The sequence below is a fragment of the Lampris incognitus genome, chromosome 18 (assembly GCF_029633865.1).
Source record: "Lampris incognitus isolate fLamInc1 chromosome 18, fLamInc1.hap2, whole genome shotgun sequence".
NCBI lineage: Eukaryota > Metazoa > Chordata > Actinopteri > Lampriformes > Lampridae > Lampris > Lampris incognitus.
Window position 1 is genome coordinate 26,165,390 of NC_079228.1, and position 17,179 is coordinate 26,182,568.

The window sequence follows — 17,179 nt, forward strand, 5'->3', positions numbered from 1 at the left end:
AAAGAACCACAGTCAACTTTCACACTGTAGTCACAGACCTACATATTCTCAACCATGAAAGATTTTCTTGCACCAAGTGTATATATATATATATATATATAACTATTTTAAGAGCTCAACCCCCCCCCAAAAAAACGAAAAAACAAAAAACAAAAAAAAACAAAACCAATGTCTCTGGTCTAATGGTCTAGGTTTATGATCAGACTCCATTTTTGTTGCATTATAAGACTACATAATAATTTTCTCAATTCTCTTCTCATTATCCCTGGACTGTGTTGAGAATTTATTTTATTACAATATCCATTCACTACAGTGTCCACAGAGCACGTGGTGTCCAAATCTCTAAAATTCATCTATTTAGATATTAATGATGTATAGTGGAATAGATAATATATTTCTTTATACGTACACACATTTCTTGATTAAGATATAGCACCATTAACCCCAAAAGGAAATAGAAAGGTGGGGCATTGCAGTTTTACAATTTTTTTTTTTTAATCAATTTGTTTAACGGGGGGGGGGGGGGCGCTGGCATCCATTTGCACCCCAGCCCCCAAAACGACCCCTGCATATATATAGCTGCTTGAGAAGTAATCTGTACATGCCTATTTATTTAGGAAATCATTTGCACCATCACTGCAAAAGGCCCAATTTAGGGTAGGTCTCTCAGTCCTGACGGAGAAAGATCCTTAATTATACCCCTACGGCTCGGATCTGCATGGGAAAGCCCAGTCGGTAGTGGTGGAGGGGCACAACGTGACCTGACAACAAGGAACCTCCGGGAAAACCGTCAGTCCTAAACTATGTGCAGGAGGAGGGGCTTAAAGGGGGTTCACGACAAACGACAACACCGCGGGCGCTTTACTGACGGAGGCGCAGCGCGACGGTTTCGCTGCGCGTCGACGGGCGCTGAGCGGGACTCGACGCGCAACAACTCTGCGTGTTTACTTGGGCGTCGGATGGGCGCGTTCATTTCGGTACGGTCGGGTCGCAACGTGCGCGACCGTCGAAAACCTCCCCGGAGTTGACATCCTGTAGCAGGGGGGCGGAGACGGGACCCCCGTTGACGTCAGTGGGCCTGTCTGTTTCCTGCAATAGAAAGTGAGAGAGAGAAGGTGAAGAGAGAAAATGCAGACCTTTCCCCCTAACCTCTGAGGTGCGTAACAGCAGAATTCCGTTGACTTATAGCGCAGATAAGCTGCATTTGTGAGTATTGAATAAATCCAGTTTCGCAGCGTTTTTGTCTCGTCGTGAATGCGCGCCGCCACGTTTGGGCTTGCCCCCCCCCCAAAAAAAATACGTACGTTCAACTCAGTGCACACGGATAGGGCGCTTGGCTCACAACGCCTGTCGGACATGAGAGTTAGCGTTTCTTTTCTTTTTTTTTAATCAGTTGCCCTCACTGCTGTCTTGATAGACGGCCCGGATTTGATCGTTGTGGGCTATGCATTGTACAAAACAACAACCAACCAAGCAAACAAACAAACAGAGAAAGAAACCCCCGCCGCGTTTCAGCTGTGGAAGGGTTGGTGGGCTCGCTGTTTTTAAAGCTCTGCTCGTTGTCTGACAGCACCGTTGTTTTGGTGGAGACTTCTGCAGCGGCGGCGTGCGGCGACTCACTACGCAACGCGTGCGCGAGACGCCGCGCTCTCTTTTGCCCCCGTAGGTAAGCCGGAGTCGGTCTCTTGTGTGTCTTATACGTTTCGACGTGGCCGGTGTACTGGAAAATTGTGCATGTGTAACGGGGGAGGGGGGGGGGATGAGGACGGTGCTGCGGATTTTCGTTGAATTGGGGAAGTGTCCCGTTTCGGGTGCTGTTGCGGAGAGCCGGAGAGGGGTTTTCCCTGGCTCCTCCCTCTGTTACAGGGCGTTCATGTGTTGCAACAGGCACAAAATACGCTATTCCCACGCATTGTTTTCGCTCTGTATTTCCGTGGAGTTGTTGGCACGAATCATTATTGTTTAGTCCGCTCAGTATTGTAACGTGCTGCGTCCGTTCACCCCTCGCTGCAAAGCGGGCAGCGTGTGGTCGCCTTTCACATCACAAGTTATTTCATCACTGCGAAATCGTTAATCTAGGACACGGCAGAAAACCTTTCGCGGTTTTCTAAACGCAGTGTGGTGACGCTTAACCCTCCTTTACGTGAATGTGTGAATCCTAATTCTCAGGTGTGGATGGAAGGCATGACTCAGTCACCTGCCAATGCGCTCCACGGTGACAGCTTTAGGACATTGCGTTACGGCTCAGCGTTTGCACGGGTCACTGTTGTGCTTCCTTGTGTCAGTATCAGGGTGTTTCCTCAAACATTCATCTGCTTGCAGACAGAAACACACACACACACGCACACGCACACGCACAACGCCAGAGAAAACGTGCACGCCTCTTCGCGCCACCTCGCTCGTGCCGTCGGACCTTTCGAGGTCATCCATCGTCGTGCGAGTCCGGGTGAGAAGCTTGTCATGTAAAAGCGTCTGACTGTCCGTCGTCTGTACGTGCTGTGTGTGTGACTCGGTGCATGCGCCGTGCGTATTCTACCGTGTTCCGCTGTGAGATGATGTCATTGCTGTAGCGCCACATGTACTTGTGTATGGTGAAAAATCACCATCCAGTTGTAGTAACTGTTATGTAATATTGGTGGGCGAAACAAAGACTCATCCCAAAGCACCCGCGCTCATTGCACGTGGTTGCATGGGCTTAGGTCTTGTGGATTTCATAAGAAGAATACGGACGATGTGTGGCCAAAGACTAGATGGGACATATCCTTAAACATGGCATTGCTTTTAGACTTGTGTGCTTGTCTCTACGGTGTGCTTATGCAGAGGGAGGCGAGCTTATTCTTCTGCTTGCTGCTCGCTGCTGCTGATGAAGACGATGCATATCAAGCAGCCCACAGAGGCATTCACAGAGCTGTGGGTTTGAAAGGTTGAGGTTTTGCTAACATTTAACTTGAGCGCCCCTGTTTCTCACCCGGTTTATGTTCTCCTCGGCTAAAATTTGCATGAAGCCGGTATTAAACCAGCGCAAAAGGGCATCGAAAAGTATCAACGGTCCCCCTGTCACAATGTGGCCATGCTGCCTTTTTGGTGTTTGCATAGCCATTATATATATATATATATATATATATATATATATATATATATATATATATATATATATATATATGTTGATCTGCAAGTGAGAACTTTCACAAGGAGATTGATCTGATAGCCCCGAGCGTTCATCCCCCCCCGATGCATAGAGGACCTCACTGTTTGCACCTTTCGTCACCCAAACTGGCATTTGTCAAAGTGAAAGGCAGGCAGCTCGAACCAGACTCTGACGCATCAATCAGACATTTCCCCAAAACAACAGCCATTGCTCTCTCTGTCTGTTTAGATTGGAATGGCAGATTAGCTGCTTCTGCATAGGTTACATTGATAGGGAGGAGAACGTAGTCATACCTCCTCCCACTGACGGCAGACAATAGCATGAGCCGCACTGCACATTGTTATGAAACCCCTCAGAGCAGAGGAGGCTTTCTGTTGGACCTGAAACAAGAAGTCAGGCTGGGGCACCTGTTTGAGGGACAAAGTCAATTAGCGCCTGTGTCATGTTCTCCGAAACATCTGCCAAGTGAGTGCGGGAGAGGCTGCACTCTTAATGGGAGCTGTGCAAGGCCCGCTTATTGATCTCAGATTGTGACTAGCCGGTGCTTAGTGTGTGTCTGTGTTCTGTAGATGTACCCAGCCAGAGTGTGTCCCTGACGGCACGGATCAGGAGTCGGAGTTTCTCGAGATCCAACATTAAGACGGCTTCCCCCAAGATGTGCCTGTGAACCGAGGCGAAAAGATGCCACGCACCAAGCAGAACAACCCGAAAAATTTAAAAGGTGAGTTGCACAATCTTAAGTTTTTCCAAATGGCGCTCTTGGTAATCGTGCACAATCCAGCTGCGTTTTCTTGCGAACACGGGGGGCAATCGAACCACCGAATGACTCCTAAAGGAGTGTAGTTACTTTTGCACGTGTCCACAAGTAAACATCAGAGCAAGAAAAGAACCATGAAAAGCAAACTGAGAAGGGGAACGTCTCGGGTTTTAGGTAAGAGTAAGACACTTCAGTGGACGCCAAGCCGTTGGCTGAACAAATGCCTGTTGAACCTGAAAAGGCATTGGTGGATCGTTGGTGTGTCCGTCCTGTTTCATCGTCAGACGTCACACATACATGTCCCATATCGGTACGCTGCTCTGTCGCCCATTCGAACCCCCATGCGTTTATTGAAATAGGCAATAATGGTTTTATTCATGTTTACAAATGAATGGTTATTAATTGCCGGGAGAGATTTTCTCAGGCTGCTGCGACTGTGTTTGATCTCCCTCCGTGGTTGCCATGTGTTAATTATTGTGTGAGTGCAATGGTACAGCAGAGAGGCTGTGGGCTGCACGCCTGGGGAGGAAAAAGGCTTTTGCAGAAATGATTTATTAGACTTCTTCCGGTATGTGGCATGTATGAGTGTATAAATTGCATGAAATGACCAGATGTCTTGCATGAGAAAAAAACCCCAACAACATTTATTTGAAATGAGAGATCTGAGATCGGGGCGGGGGGGGCGAATTCCTGCATTGAAAATAATGCAACAAACGGGGAGTACGGAAGCTACGGCGCCTGTGTCATGCTACTGCATAACTCCTACTGCTTTGGAAGAATTCCTGCCGTGTTGACTGTTTAACGGGCTAACAGATGTTTGCTGGTTACCGATCTACAAATTTATCGCCTATGTGCAGGGCGTGCAAATGTGCATCATCGGCACTACACACACACACACACACACACATTAGATATACAGAGCTGTTTTGCTCTTGTCTGCGAGCAGTGATTTAACTGCTTATTTGTCATAAAAACACTTCCCGGATGCTTATTTCACTGAGCCTATTGAGCCAAACAATATGAATAATTAAGTTTGATAGCAGCCCGTTTGCACAGGAGAGGAAGATGGAAAACCCAGTCAATTTAAACTATTTTATTCCTGATGGTGACTTCAGTGGGTTTTTCTCCAGAACAGGCGGCTGTTGCAGTGTTACGAATATAGATTTTTGTCATTTGAAAGGCAAAAGATCTGTGTTGGGAAAATAATTGGAGATACTTTGAGCTGATGGGATGTTGTTAATCAGCATTTGCTGTATGGCTGACATGTTGAAATGGAAGTGTGACTTGGTCGCTGAAAACGTGCACAGGGACAGGCCGTGATTGCGTATTGAAGTTGGTGAATGAGTGCCTGCATTTTTTTAAAATGTGCATTCAAAAGCTAGAAATAAACAGTCAGATATGTGATTGTGTAGCGGTGTGTGTGTGTGTGTGTGTGTGTGTGTGTGTGTGTGTGAATATGCATTCATATCAGTATACTTGTGTCTTCAAGTGTATGCCAATGTGTTGTTTTCTACCTGCCTAGCCTGCAAACCAGTCAGTTCCCATGTTCCTGCACTTCCAAATCAATGTTCTGCTACTTACGAATTTCCCTTCCCGGCACACTGTGATTTATAAATGTGTGGCACTGTTTGTGAAATGAAATGTGGCCTATTTCTTTGCACCAGGCAGGAAACCAACCAGAGGAAATGGTCAGATTTTTATCTTTCCATAAGCTTAAGCGCTCTCTCTGACCGTTTTCACACCAAACCAAAATCCAATCCATTTTACAAGGGTTGCCTTTGATTTGAAAGGGTCTGTGGCTCAAAAATCTGGGAAATCGGTCCTGGGAACACACAGCGCAGACATTTAGCTACTGGGCATCGGCGGAGTGTTTTGCTGTTATTTCGGGGGTGTGAAAGGGGCCGTTGTGTGGGAATGTGTTGCGAATTTGGGTCATTTTCGGAGGTTGTGCTGCAAGTCCGCAGATTCGGGCGCACACTTACAAATCTCACGACGCTACACATCTGCAGTTTCTCAATGCACATTTTATAAATACGCATTCACCAGTCTGAGGGTGCGTTCATTGATTTCCGTACCGCTGATTTAGTAATGGGCTAGTGCTAGAACAATTCTCAACGTCCCGTCCTCTCACATTTATCCTCAGGTTTTCCACCTTTTTCCTCTGCGTATCCTCTAGCCTACACCTCTCTGAAATTTCCCAATACCGGATCATTGCGCTTACACACTGCAGGAATTCCCTCATCTGCCAATAACTTGTTGAGACGTTGCTTTTGCCCCAGTTCATCGCTCCTGCAGGCCTTAACCGGCGGTGTTTCCTTTATGGGAGGAAATGCTAATTGCACGGCGTGCTATCACATGCTGGCTTTCTGCTGCAGAGAACGTCTTGTTTGGGGAAAATCAAAGCACGGTGCCCCAAGCCATCGCACACTGACGTTAGGGCTGCGGCCTACAATATAGCCTGGCTTTAGAGACGTATTTTATTTAAACTTTAACCTCAACTTTAACCTCAACCGTGAATATTACATTATAGCCATTGTCATTGCTGTTGTCATTGCCGGATTGTCTTGGAAGAAGAATTTCCTAAGGCGTAATCTGAGGCGCTCGTTTTTATGCTGTCTTGGAAAAAGGCCAAGAAAGGGGTGCAGATGAGGAGGATGGTGACGGTGGCGTGCGGGGGCTGAAGGTGGCGGTGTTGTAGTAAAACACCCACATCCCGGCTTCTCCCAAATATACCGCGTAGGCCCACGCCAACATGTTTTCATGTTTTCGGCTCAAAAAAAAAAGGGGGGGGGGGGAAGCAAGTTCGCCGAGAACAAACAGGCGCTGGGGCCGGCTCAGGTGGTGCAGTCTAATTCAGGACGTTGACTCTCAGCTGGTTGAAACTAATGCTGAACTTTCCGCTCGGCTCTGGAGTGCCATGGGCCCTGCCGCGAAGCCACGGCAATAAATAGTCCCATCAAAGGAAATGCCGTAACCACGGCGGCCACCCCCCCCCCCCGTCTTCTGAATGGTGGCTCGACACACTTTGCCCTGTCAAAACACACAAAGACCTGATTGTTTTATTGCCGTCCCAGCCCGACTGCACCGCTGACACTTGTCCAGGTGAACTCGAGGCAAGGTGACACACTTGCTGTTTGTGTGTGTGTGTGTGTGTGTGTGTGTGTGTGTGTGTGTGTGTGTGTGTGTGTGTGTGTGTGTGTGTGTGTGTGTGTGTGCAAGGCCAGATTAAGTAAACCTAGAAGCTGCTCTGTGCCTGTATACTACATGGTTCCCTTTATGTCTGTGTGTGTGTGTATATGTGTGTGTGTGTGTGCACGTGGGTGTGTGTGTGTGTGTATGTGTGTGTGGGTGTGTGTGTGTGTGTGTGTGTGCAAGGCCACGTTAAGCAAACCTAGAAGCTGCTCTGTGCCTGTATATTACATGGTTCCCACTGTGTGTCTGTGTGTGTGTGCGTGTGTGTGCGTGTGTGTGCATGTCGCATCATGAATGATCCTATGACGCAGTTTGCGGGTAATAAGGCAGGAAGTTTGGAACTCCTGCCCCCCTCCTCCTCCTCCTCCTCCTCCTCCTCCTCCGAGTCTCTTGTTTACTTTTCTCAAACAGCTGGTCTCTAAGCAGCTCTGGCGGGGTGTGCGGTAGTTTCCCTCGCCTCTGGTTCCCCTTCACAGAGACACACTCGCACTCCGAGGACCGGCGCATCCGCAGGGACACGCGGCTCCCAGGCAGACTTTGAAAACGATAAATCACTCGGGTTCCCTAAAGTAGTGCGAGGAGAGGAGGCCGTCACACGGTGTAATTTGCGAGGTCAAGTCACTCAGAAGGGAGAAGTTGCAAAAAATCCGCTCATAAAAAACAACAAAGTGCAATGGAAGCATGGCGGGTCTGAACTTATTCCCTGCCGAAGTGGGCTCTCGCTCTCTGTTTACGTTCTTTACTTGTGTCTTGTCGCCCGCAGGAGGCCCTTCGTTTCCTCGCCGGCTCCCGTGAGCGGCTGTCTGGCTTCATCACGCCGGTTCATTTTGTTGACCGCCACCGTGTTTGTCATTTGTTGTTATGCGGCGTCCGGATCTGGCAGCGTGTTCGCCGGAGCGCCCGTTAAAATGCCCAGAAATGTCAGTAATACCGGTGTTTATGGAGCCAGCTCGGCATTCCTCTCGTCTTATAAAAAGGGTTTTCTCACAGGGAGCCCAGGAGGTCTGCTCCCCTGTGTTAGTGGAGAGCAGGCGGTGTGATAAACGGTGAGCGGCCGCTGGGACTGGGGCGGCATTTAACAAGGTGGAAAATGTTGGTCCCATAAAAGCAAAATGCTGGGTGAAAAGGGGGGATTTCTTGTGGGGTTTTTTTTTTGGACCCCCCCCCCCTTTTTTTTCTTCTCCCCAATTGTATCTGGCCAATTAATTACCCCACTCTTTCAAGTCATCCTGGTCACTGCCCCAGCCCCTCTGCTGATACGGGGAGGGCTGCAGACTACCACATGCCCCCTCCGATACTTGTGGAGTCGCCAGTCGCTTCTTTTCACCTGACAGTGAGGAGTTTCGCCAGGAGGATGTAGCACGTGGGAGGATCACACTATTCCCCCCAGTTCCCCCCTAACCCCGAACAGGCGTCTCGACCGACCAGAGGAGGCGCTAGTGCAGCGATCAGGACACACACCCACATCCGGCTTCCCACCCACAGACACGGCCAATTGTGTCCGCAGGCAGTGTTGCCAGATTGGCCTACTTTTTATTTGGTTGGGCGGGTAAAAATGGCTCTGTTAACAGAATTATTATTACATACATACACCGGACGGACAGAGAAACCTTCTACTACACGGCAGTAAAAAAAAAGGGGGGGGGGCTATTTTTTGGCGGGTTCAGGGCTCTGCTATTCAAATCTGGCAGCAGTGTGACCACAGGGACACCCGCCCAAGCCGGAGGCAACACGGGGATTCGAACTGGCGATCCCCGTGTTGGTAGGCAACGGAATAGACCGCTATGCCACCCGGACACCCTGATTTCTTGTGCTTTGACATGAAAAAGGATAGAAATATCTGAGCGACTCAAGTTTTCTGCACGTTATTGCTTTCGCCTGGCTGATAGCGGTTCGCATCTCTAATTTACAAGGATGAAAACTTGCTCAAGTTGCAGAAAAGTGGCTCGGCTTCTTTTCTCGTTTGTCAAGTGCAAAACCGTTCTCGACTCTCTCTGCAAACAAAATGAAGAAATGTCAAATGCTTTTGTGCGAGTATGAATTGCTAGTGGGCTAAAGTGAGCTCATGGCGTGTTTCACCGCCCTCGGTTGTTGCCAGCAAACGGACACCAGTTATCTGGTAATCATCAACCATCGCTCTGACTTCATCACTGACTGTAGATAAGTGTCCAGGGGTCAGAATGAACCGCTCCCGTCCTCCTGTCTGATCAAAGTTACACGGTTATCTGAAAATGCCCTCATCGAGGATGTCGTCATCTGTTGTGTTTCCAAAGATACAGCACGGTTAGGGCTTCGCTGGCTTCGGCCAACCCTCTTATTTGCCTTGTTTCAGGGAAACAAACAGAGCTTTATTTAACCCTCACAAAGCCCATTCAGGGGACGTGGATGGGAGGCGACAGTGTTTCTGCCCTGCTTGTGCCATGTCACCAAGGTCACAGTTGAAGAAAGGGTTCGCAGTGCTTCCTCTGTCTCTTCCTCTGGTTTTGTGCCGTTTCTCTGACCTGCCCCCACCTCCCATTCAATCCCACTTAATCCCAGTCCCAGTCAAGGGTCAGGCCACAGTCAGGGTCTCCATCCAGACACTGTTTGGGTTCATACACCCTGCAGATGGCCGAGATCTGATTACCCATTATCAGGATTTCTATCGCTCTTGAGTTGCGTGCATGTAAAATTGTGCAAAATTGTGTGCATGTGGGATACTGTGTAATGTAATAAGTGCGCTTTATGGTAATTTATATGAGCAAAAATAACGATTTTAAGGTTTTGCATTGAACATTTAGAAGGTTGCAGATGAGGAGTTAACGCGCTGCTTCCAGGGAATGGATTTTTACATGTTGTGTCATGCTTAGGCAGCCAAGCCAGTATATCCGTACTGTACCTTCAAATTACAATGTGTGAATGCAGAGAGATTCACACAAAGGGAACTTCTCTCCCGGAGGCAGGAATAACCCTGGTTTTAGCAACAGTAACTACAACAGACAGGCCGAAACTAGCGCAGGGATGTCTGTTTAACTTAGTGGTAACCTCAGAGAAGCTTTCACGAGGGAGAAGCTTTCACGAGAGAGAGAGAGAGAGAGAGAGAGAGAGAGAGAGAGAGAGAGAGAGAGAGAGAGAGAGAGAGGGAGGGAGAGAGAGAGGCTTTCAAGAAAGAGAGTGAGAGAGAGGTAACCTCACAGAAGCTTTCACGAGAGAGAGAGAAGCTTAAAAGAGAGAGAGGTAACCTCAGAGAAGCTTTCACAGGAGAGAGAGAGAAAGAGAGAGAAACTTTCAAGAGAGAGAGAGAGAGAGAGAGAGAGAGAGAGAGAGAGAGAGAGAGAGAGAGAGAGAGAGAGAGACTGAGGGGGACCAGCGAGGAAGGAATTTTTATGACCATATTTTGTGTGAATGAAATTGAATATGCTTTAAAAATAAAGATGGCTGCTGCTCACTTGGCCCCACTGAAATGTGGGTTAATGTCTATTCCGTCGTCTTAATAGGGAGGGAAAAAGCATATATTTTAGTCCTTACTCACTCTCTGCTGGGTTTTATGGCAGGCAGACAGGCCAATAGTTCAGAAACTGCCGAATATTTTGTTGATGATGGAAAATATGATAACCCGGGACCGGCTTGTGCTCATAGCAATTTCAGTGCATCTCTTGCCATTTTCCACTTGGTGTGAACTGTAATTACTGGGTGTATCTTACAAATGGCTGTTTTTAGTTTTTTTTTAGTTTTTTTTTTAATCACCCCGGGGCCTTTCCTAAGAGGAAGGCGGTCGTTTGCTGACAAATCTGCCGACTCGCGGGGCGGCTCGACGGTGGTGGCAGAGAGGAGAACCTCCCCGACACCTTGAAACATCTGTTTTGGAGGAAACCAATTTGTCTGTCGGCTCATTTGTGAGGCTCTGGGATGGCTCTCGGGTAATGAGACGAATACCTGTTAGTGTTTTCCGTCACAACGTTTCTTGGGGTGATAAATACCCGCACGGGCCGGATTTTGACCCTCTTTTCAGGAAGATCTTTACCGTTTTTTCCACTTTTTGAGAAGGCCCGCTTTTAGTTTTCTTTCGGCCACCTCAGCACCAACCATTCGCTCGACTCAAGACTTTCAGTTTAAATGCCTGTCAAACTCTGACTGTTTATCATATGGTGGTGACTAATACCATAGCTAACACCACCCACCTGCCTGTGCAGAGAAGGTCGTGTGTGTGTGTGTGTGTGTCTGTGTGTGCATGTGTGTGCATGCATACGGGCATGCCTGAGAGGCTTGCGTCTCTATGTGGTAGCAGCGGTGTGTTTCCATGCAAAACAAAATGTTCTGCAAATGCCTTTGTCTGGCTGGTTTAGGAAGTGAATAATCTGCACATCATTTATTAGGGCCCTGCCGCAGGCGTTTACCTGTCAGCTGTCAGCCCTCCTGAGCTGAGGCAGATGCACATGTTCTCTCTCTCTCTCACCTCAAACTCCGATTCCCCCTCTTCCATTTACGCACCGCCCCCTGATGACAGACTGACTTGACTGTTTATAGTGTGTGTGTGTGTGTGTGTGTGTCTGTGTGTGTGCGCGCGTCTGTCAGTGCGCGTTGCTTTTTGAATTCTTGGCCCTCGGCTTTAGCGTGGGTCAGCAATAAGGACAACTGCCCAATCAGTCAAATTATTAGGCTTAATCTCCTCAAATGGAAAAATTAGTGAAGGGCTCAGGCATGCTGAGCTAAATTGGAGCTAACGAACACTGGGCGCCTTCTTTCTCGTTAGCCCGAGACACGCACGCACACACGCACGCACACACGCACACACACACACACACACACACACACACACACACACACACACACACACACACACACACACACACACACACACACACACACACACACACACAGACACACACAGACACACACATCCTAACATACAAGCACACCTCCACAGGTGTGCTTTACAGCCTGGGGTTCCCAGCGCCACTTCCTGGAATCTTAGTTTAGCGGGATCGATGGTGCCAACTTAAAAAGGTGAGCATTGGCATTGGACCGGGAGGGGGGTGAGAGGAAAAACAGGGCAGGGGCCGGCAGGATTTGCTTCTGCTCACGTCAGCGGAGGAACCTGGGACGATGGAAGGCAGTGGCCTGTGGTTTTGAAGGCCTCCAGTGACGGGGCTGGCTGTCACGTTATTTTCTGAGACATGCTCACGACACACGGAGGGGGGGGAGGTGGCGGTGGAGGCGGCGGTGCAGAGCTCCTCTCTCCTAGCCGCTCAGCGTATGTGTCATATGCAGAGAAATGCCCCAACAAAACCTGCCTGTGTTTCAAAATGACTGCTTATTCCTGGGGGCTCCTTTTATGATGGGGAGGGAAAATGTGACGTGAGCTAAGTCGTGGGAGTCGGAATGTTTAGAAAAAAAAAGCCTTTGGAAAAACTGCTGGAATTAAAAAAAGAAGCGGTAAAGCTGGTGTCTGCCAGCCGGAAACCCTTAAAAGGGTGGTTGTGTGGGGGCGCATTTATGTGTGTGTGTGTGTGTGTGTGTGTGTGCATGCAAGTATGTGTGCAGCTGTGTGTGTGTACAGCTGTGTGTGTTTGCATGCAAGTATGTGTGCAGTTGTGTTTGTGTGCAGCTGTGTGTGTTTGTGTGCAAGTATGTGTGCAGTTGTGTGTGTTTGTGTGTGTGTGTGTGTGTGTGTGTGTGTGTGTGTGTGTGTGTGTGTGTGTGTGTGCACAAGTATGTGTGGAGTTGCGTGTTTGTGTGCAGCTCTGTGTGTGTGTGTGTGTGTGTGTGTGTGTGTGTGTGTGTGTGTAAGCTGTGAGTACAGAGCTGGCACTGCTTAATGGTTTGCACAAGCAAAAGCTCAATGTAAGGGTTGCCAGGGAAACAGAGCAGCATGAGTCGAGGTCTGCAGGTGCTGTTCCTTGCGTCCTACTGCTGGAACCTCCCACAAAGAGCGAGGAAGGGGAGAGGGGGGGGGGTAAAATGAGAGACGCTGGCAGGCGAGGGGAGAAAAGAGTTTAGGGGAGAGGAAAAGGCTGGTCAGGGAGTGCTGGCAGGAATAAAACTGTAAGTGTAAGGGAAAGTTTATTATCACCATAACATACGAGAGAGAGAGGGGGAGAGAGAGAGGGAGAGAGTAAAAACAAGCCACAAGGAAAGAAGGAGGGAGGGTAGGGTAGTTTCACACCAAAAGAGTCTCCGACAACATTTCTGGACCTTGGCAGAGTCGTGCCATCGGGGACCGTAACCAAAGTCAAACTCCCCCTGTCGGAGGGGGGACAGCGGGAGAGAGAAAACAGCCGTGAAAGGCACGGAGGCAACAATGGATTCAACGAGAGCAGCTGGTTAAGAAGGGGTGGCGAGCTCTGGTTAGGGAGAGGGAAGGGGTCCCCGCCGTCGAGGGCGGTGGGTCTGAATGTGGAGGTCTCAAACTTGGTGAAGAAAGTTGAGTCGGTTCATCCGGACACAACTGTTATGGACAGAGTCGTGTCGTCACTCATCTGAGTGGCCTTTTCAGCCCCCACCGTGTGCATATGAAACCCATCGTTGGTTTCGGTCATTATGCACGGTCAGTTTAGACTGAAGAGGTCACTTAGTTGGGGGACGACACGTTTCTCCCAGTAAGCGTTGTGTCCAGATGAACTGACTCAACTCTCTGGGATTTTCTGACTTGGGATTATTGAGCGTGCATAAAGACAGTTTCTGTGGCTGGCGGCAGTAATGCGTCTCTCCTCCTCTTGTTTTCTCTCCCCGGCTCTGCTTGGGAGTGAGTAATATGGCTGGAGGAAAATTAAAACATTCCACGATAGTACAAAAGAAGTAGAAAACGAGGTCTCCGAGTCTACGAGTTCCCCTCAGCAAGGCTTTGAAAGCCCCTTTGCTCGTCATCCCAATTCCAGGCAGCGTTTGTCTGGTCCAGTAAGGCCCCTCTCAGATCTCGCATTGATTCATAAGGCGATTTGAGGGCTCGCTGCCTCCTGACCGTTGGTTATTTTCCATACATCTGTTAGTGAGCTGCCATCGGCAGTAATGGCAGCCGTTAGCTGCAGCGACCTAATGGCTTTGTGCATAATTAATTCAAAGTCAATGTCTTCATGGCGCTCTCGGCACACGCTAGATCATGCTGACGTGCTTCCGCCGCATGACGGCAACATGTACCGAGCATGCTGCAAACCTTTCTGTCTGGGCAGCTCGCTTATGATCACATATTTTATGGTTATGTGTTGTCGTAACTCATTTGAAAGCGTAACGGCCTCAGCTTGTCAATCTGACACATGGATACATAGCTTCACAGTTGGTGTCTTAAAGAGCTCCTGACCTTGAGTCAAGGAGACGGGTCTTGCGCCAGCGTCTCCAGGCCACAGTAGGTGGCGTTTGCCCGCCAGATGCTGGAGGGGGACGGGCGGGGTGGCAGGTAGGCAGATGGGCGATAAGGCGGAGGTTGTGGTTCGGCCTCCTTAAGGTCCGGCTGTAGGCTGTTTTTATCAGCACTGACTCTCGGTGTCTGGTTGCTGCTTCGGATGGCTGCCGCCGCCGTGGTTACGCCGCAGCCTATCAGGACGCAGCTGCGCGCGTGCTGGCGAAATGTCACGCGCGTCACAAACGGCGAGCGAGACGCTGTCACGCCCGGCGGGAGCGGACGCTGCTGCTTTGCACAGGCTGCGAAGGGCTCTCCCTCTCTCTCAAACATTCCCCGGTTCAAACCCCGTCTATTGACATGTCAGTTTATCTTTTGAATAAAACCTGCCCACAATTCTCCGCTCTTAAAAGAGCATCCCTGCGCCCGACTTCAACGGTTCTTTCCAACGTTAGCTTTTTTTTTTTCCTCTCTCTCTCTCTCTCTCTCTCTCTCTCGCCTCCTTAAACCCTCCGTGATCTGTGGAGAAGGAGGACGCTTGGAGGGCAGAGTTTTTTTGGAAGCTTTATTTTGGAGTGGCCTCTGTAATTAGTGGCACGAGAAGCAGTTTGATGTGATTGGAGGAAATTGCACTAAGCCTGTTGATTTTGGTCGCTGCGGATATTGTGCAGCGTGTGTTTGTTGGTCCACGGGGATGTTGAGACAATAGCAGCGTCTAGTTCTGCTACCGCTGCTGCAACATCCTTTCTGTTTTTCATTAAAGATGTTGTCACCCGACTAACCAGGTGGCTTTGCTCTCCGTGTCTGGGTTCGTACGGTGTGTGCTTTGCAACAAGGCAGGAATGAAGCGCACACCGAGCACAGGCTCCCCTGGTCGCTGGAGCAGGGCCAGCGAGGTCTGCATACAGTGGAAAGCGGCTTGCTGAAGAAGAAAAAAAAAAAACCCAACTGCTATATAACCCCAGCGTGGAGACCGTGGGCGTCTACGCTGGAAACAGTGGACCCTCCACAGGTCAGCAAACAAGTCTGCTCTCTGTGTGCTCCTCTTGAAAGGGAGGGAGGGCCCGCCTCTTAATGCGACGCCTCGCCTGCCCATTCATAAACACTGCCCTCAGCGTTGAGCTTTCTTCACTCCGCACCTTTGCAGGTGTGTAGGCTCGCTGCCGCCGGGGAACCCGTCCTGTGTGTGTCTGTGTGTGTGTGTGGACCATGTTTAACTATCCTAGTGGGGACCAAATGTCCCCATTAGGATAGAAAAACCAGAAACCACCTAACTTGTGGGGCCATTTTATGGGGCCCCACAAGTAAAAGGGTCGATTTTAGGGTTAGGACTTGGTTTTAGGGTTACGGTTAGAATTAGGGTTAGGTTAAGGTTAGGGTTAGGGTAAGGGTTAAGGTTAGGTTAATGTTAGGGTTAGGTTAAGGTTAGGGTAAGGGTTAGGTTGAGGTTAAGGTTAAGGTTAGGGTAAGGGTTAGGGTTAGGCATGTAGTTTGCGTGGTTAGGTTAGGGTTAAGGGCTAGGAAATGAATGTAGTCAATGAGGGGGCCCCCACAAGTATAGTTTTGCAAGTGTGTGTGTGTGTGTGTGTGTGTGTGTGTGTGTGTGTGTGTGTGCGCGCGCACACATCAAGGGTGTATTGACTTGAGTGTGGAAGTGGACGAATAGGGGGAAACGAACTTGAATATTCTCCGCGGTGTCTGTTTGTGTAAGAGAGAAGGCGTCCTTGGTCTGTCCAGACCCAGCGGATTGCAACGGGTTGATACGGAAAGATTGAGAAACCCTAACAGTGCATAGGGTCAGCAGGATCAGGTCAATATTTTAAGTATACACATGCAAAAAATCACACACACACACACACACACACACACACACACACACACACACACACACACACACACACACACACGTGCGCAGCTAAGCACGTACAGCAGCACGTCAGCAGAAGGTGAAAGGTCAAAGGGTCCCTGGCCTCTCAGCTGCTGTCATCTGCTGCAGAAGTGGAGTGGGCAGTGACAGGTGGCGGTCAGATGCGAGGATTCGCTGCTCTGTCTATCGGAGGTTTTTATGATGGGGCAAACTGATGCTTCGCTCACCCCCGGCAGGTTGAGCGATCACGTCAACAGCCCCGTCCGGCGGTTTCATCCAGTGGCCCATCGGTCACGGAGACCACAGAGACCGCTTGTTCAGACGGAGAGCCAGTCAGCCGCGTAGGGCAGCCGTGTCTCTGTGGGCATGCTTAAAGAGAAACACCCTCCACCTGCGTCAGCGCCGACTGAGAGACTCAGCCGGCCTGTGATGGACTCAGCCGGCCTGTGATAGACTCAGCCGGCCTGTGATGGACTCAGCCGGTCTGTGATAGACTCAGCCGGCATGTGATGGACTCAGCCGGTCTGTGATAGACTCAGCCGGCCTGTGATGGACTCAGCCGGTCTGTGATAGACTCAGCCGGCCTGTGATGGACTCAGCCGGTCTGTGATAGACTCAGCCGGCCTGTGATAGACTCAGCCGGCCTGTGATGGACAGCATGAGTGAAAAAGGAAACGAGCCATGCTGGGGACCAAGAGGAGTGGATGGAGGGAATGTAGGGGGTGAAAGAGAGGTGCGAAAAAGAGTATAAGAAAAGGTGTGTCTGATCAAGAGGGATGCAGAGAAATGCAACTAGGGTACATGACATAAGAACCCCCCCCCTCCAGAGGATGAACTGTTTTAAAGATTTTACTATTTTTTTTTACAATTTACAGAAAGAAGAAACCAGGGAATCAATAG

General features: G+C 49.4%; 1 protein-coding gene across 1 annotated transcript in view; it reads left to right on the top strand.

Annotated features, from left to right (window-relative positions):
• Positions 1-1,109: 1,109 nt before the first annotated feature.
• Positions 1,110-17,179, top strand: part of hivep1 (HIVEP zinc finger 1) — a 52,286-nt gene continuing 36,216 nt past the window's right edge. The window contains exons 1-2 of the mRNA XM_056298088.1: positions 1,110-1,156; positions 3,718-3,869. Of these exons, the coding sequence (XP_056154063.1) occupies positions 3,830-3,869 (40 nt within the window). The 5' untranslated portion in view covers positions 1,110-1,156; positions 3,718-3,829. The remainder of the gene's footprint in view (positions 1,157-3,717; positions 3,870-17,179) is intronic.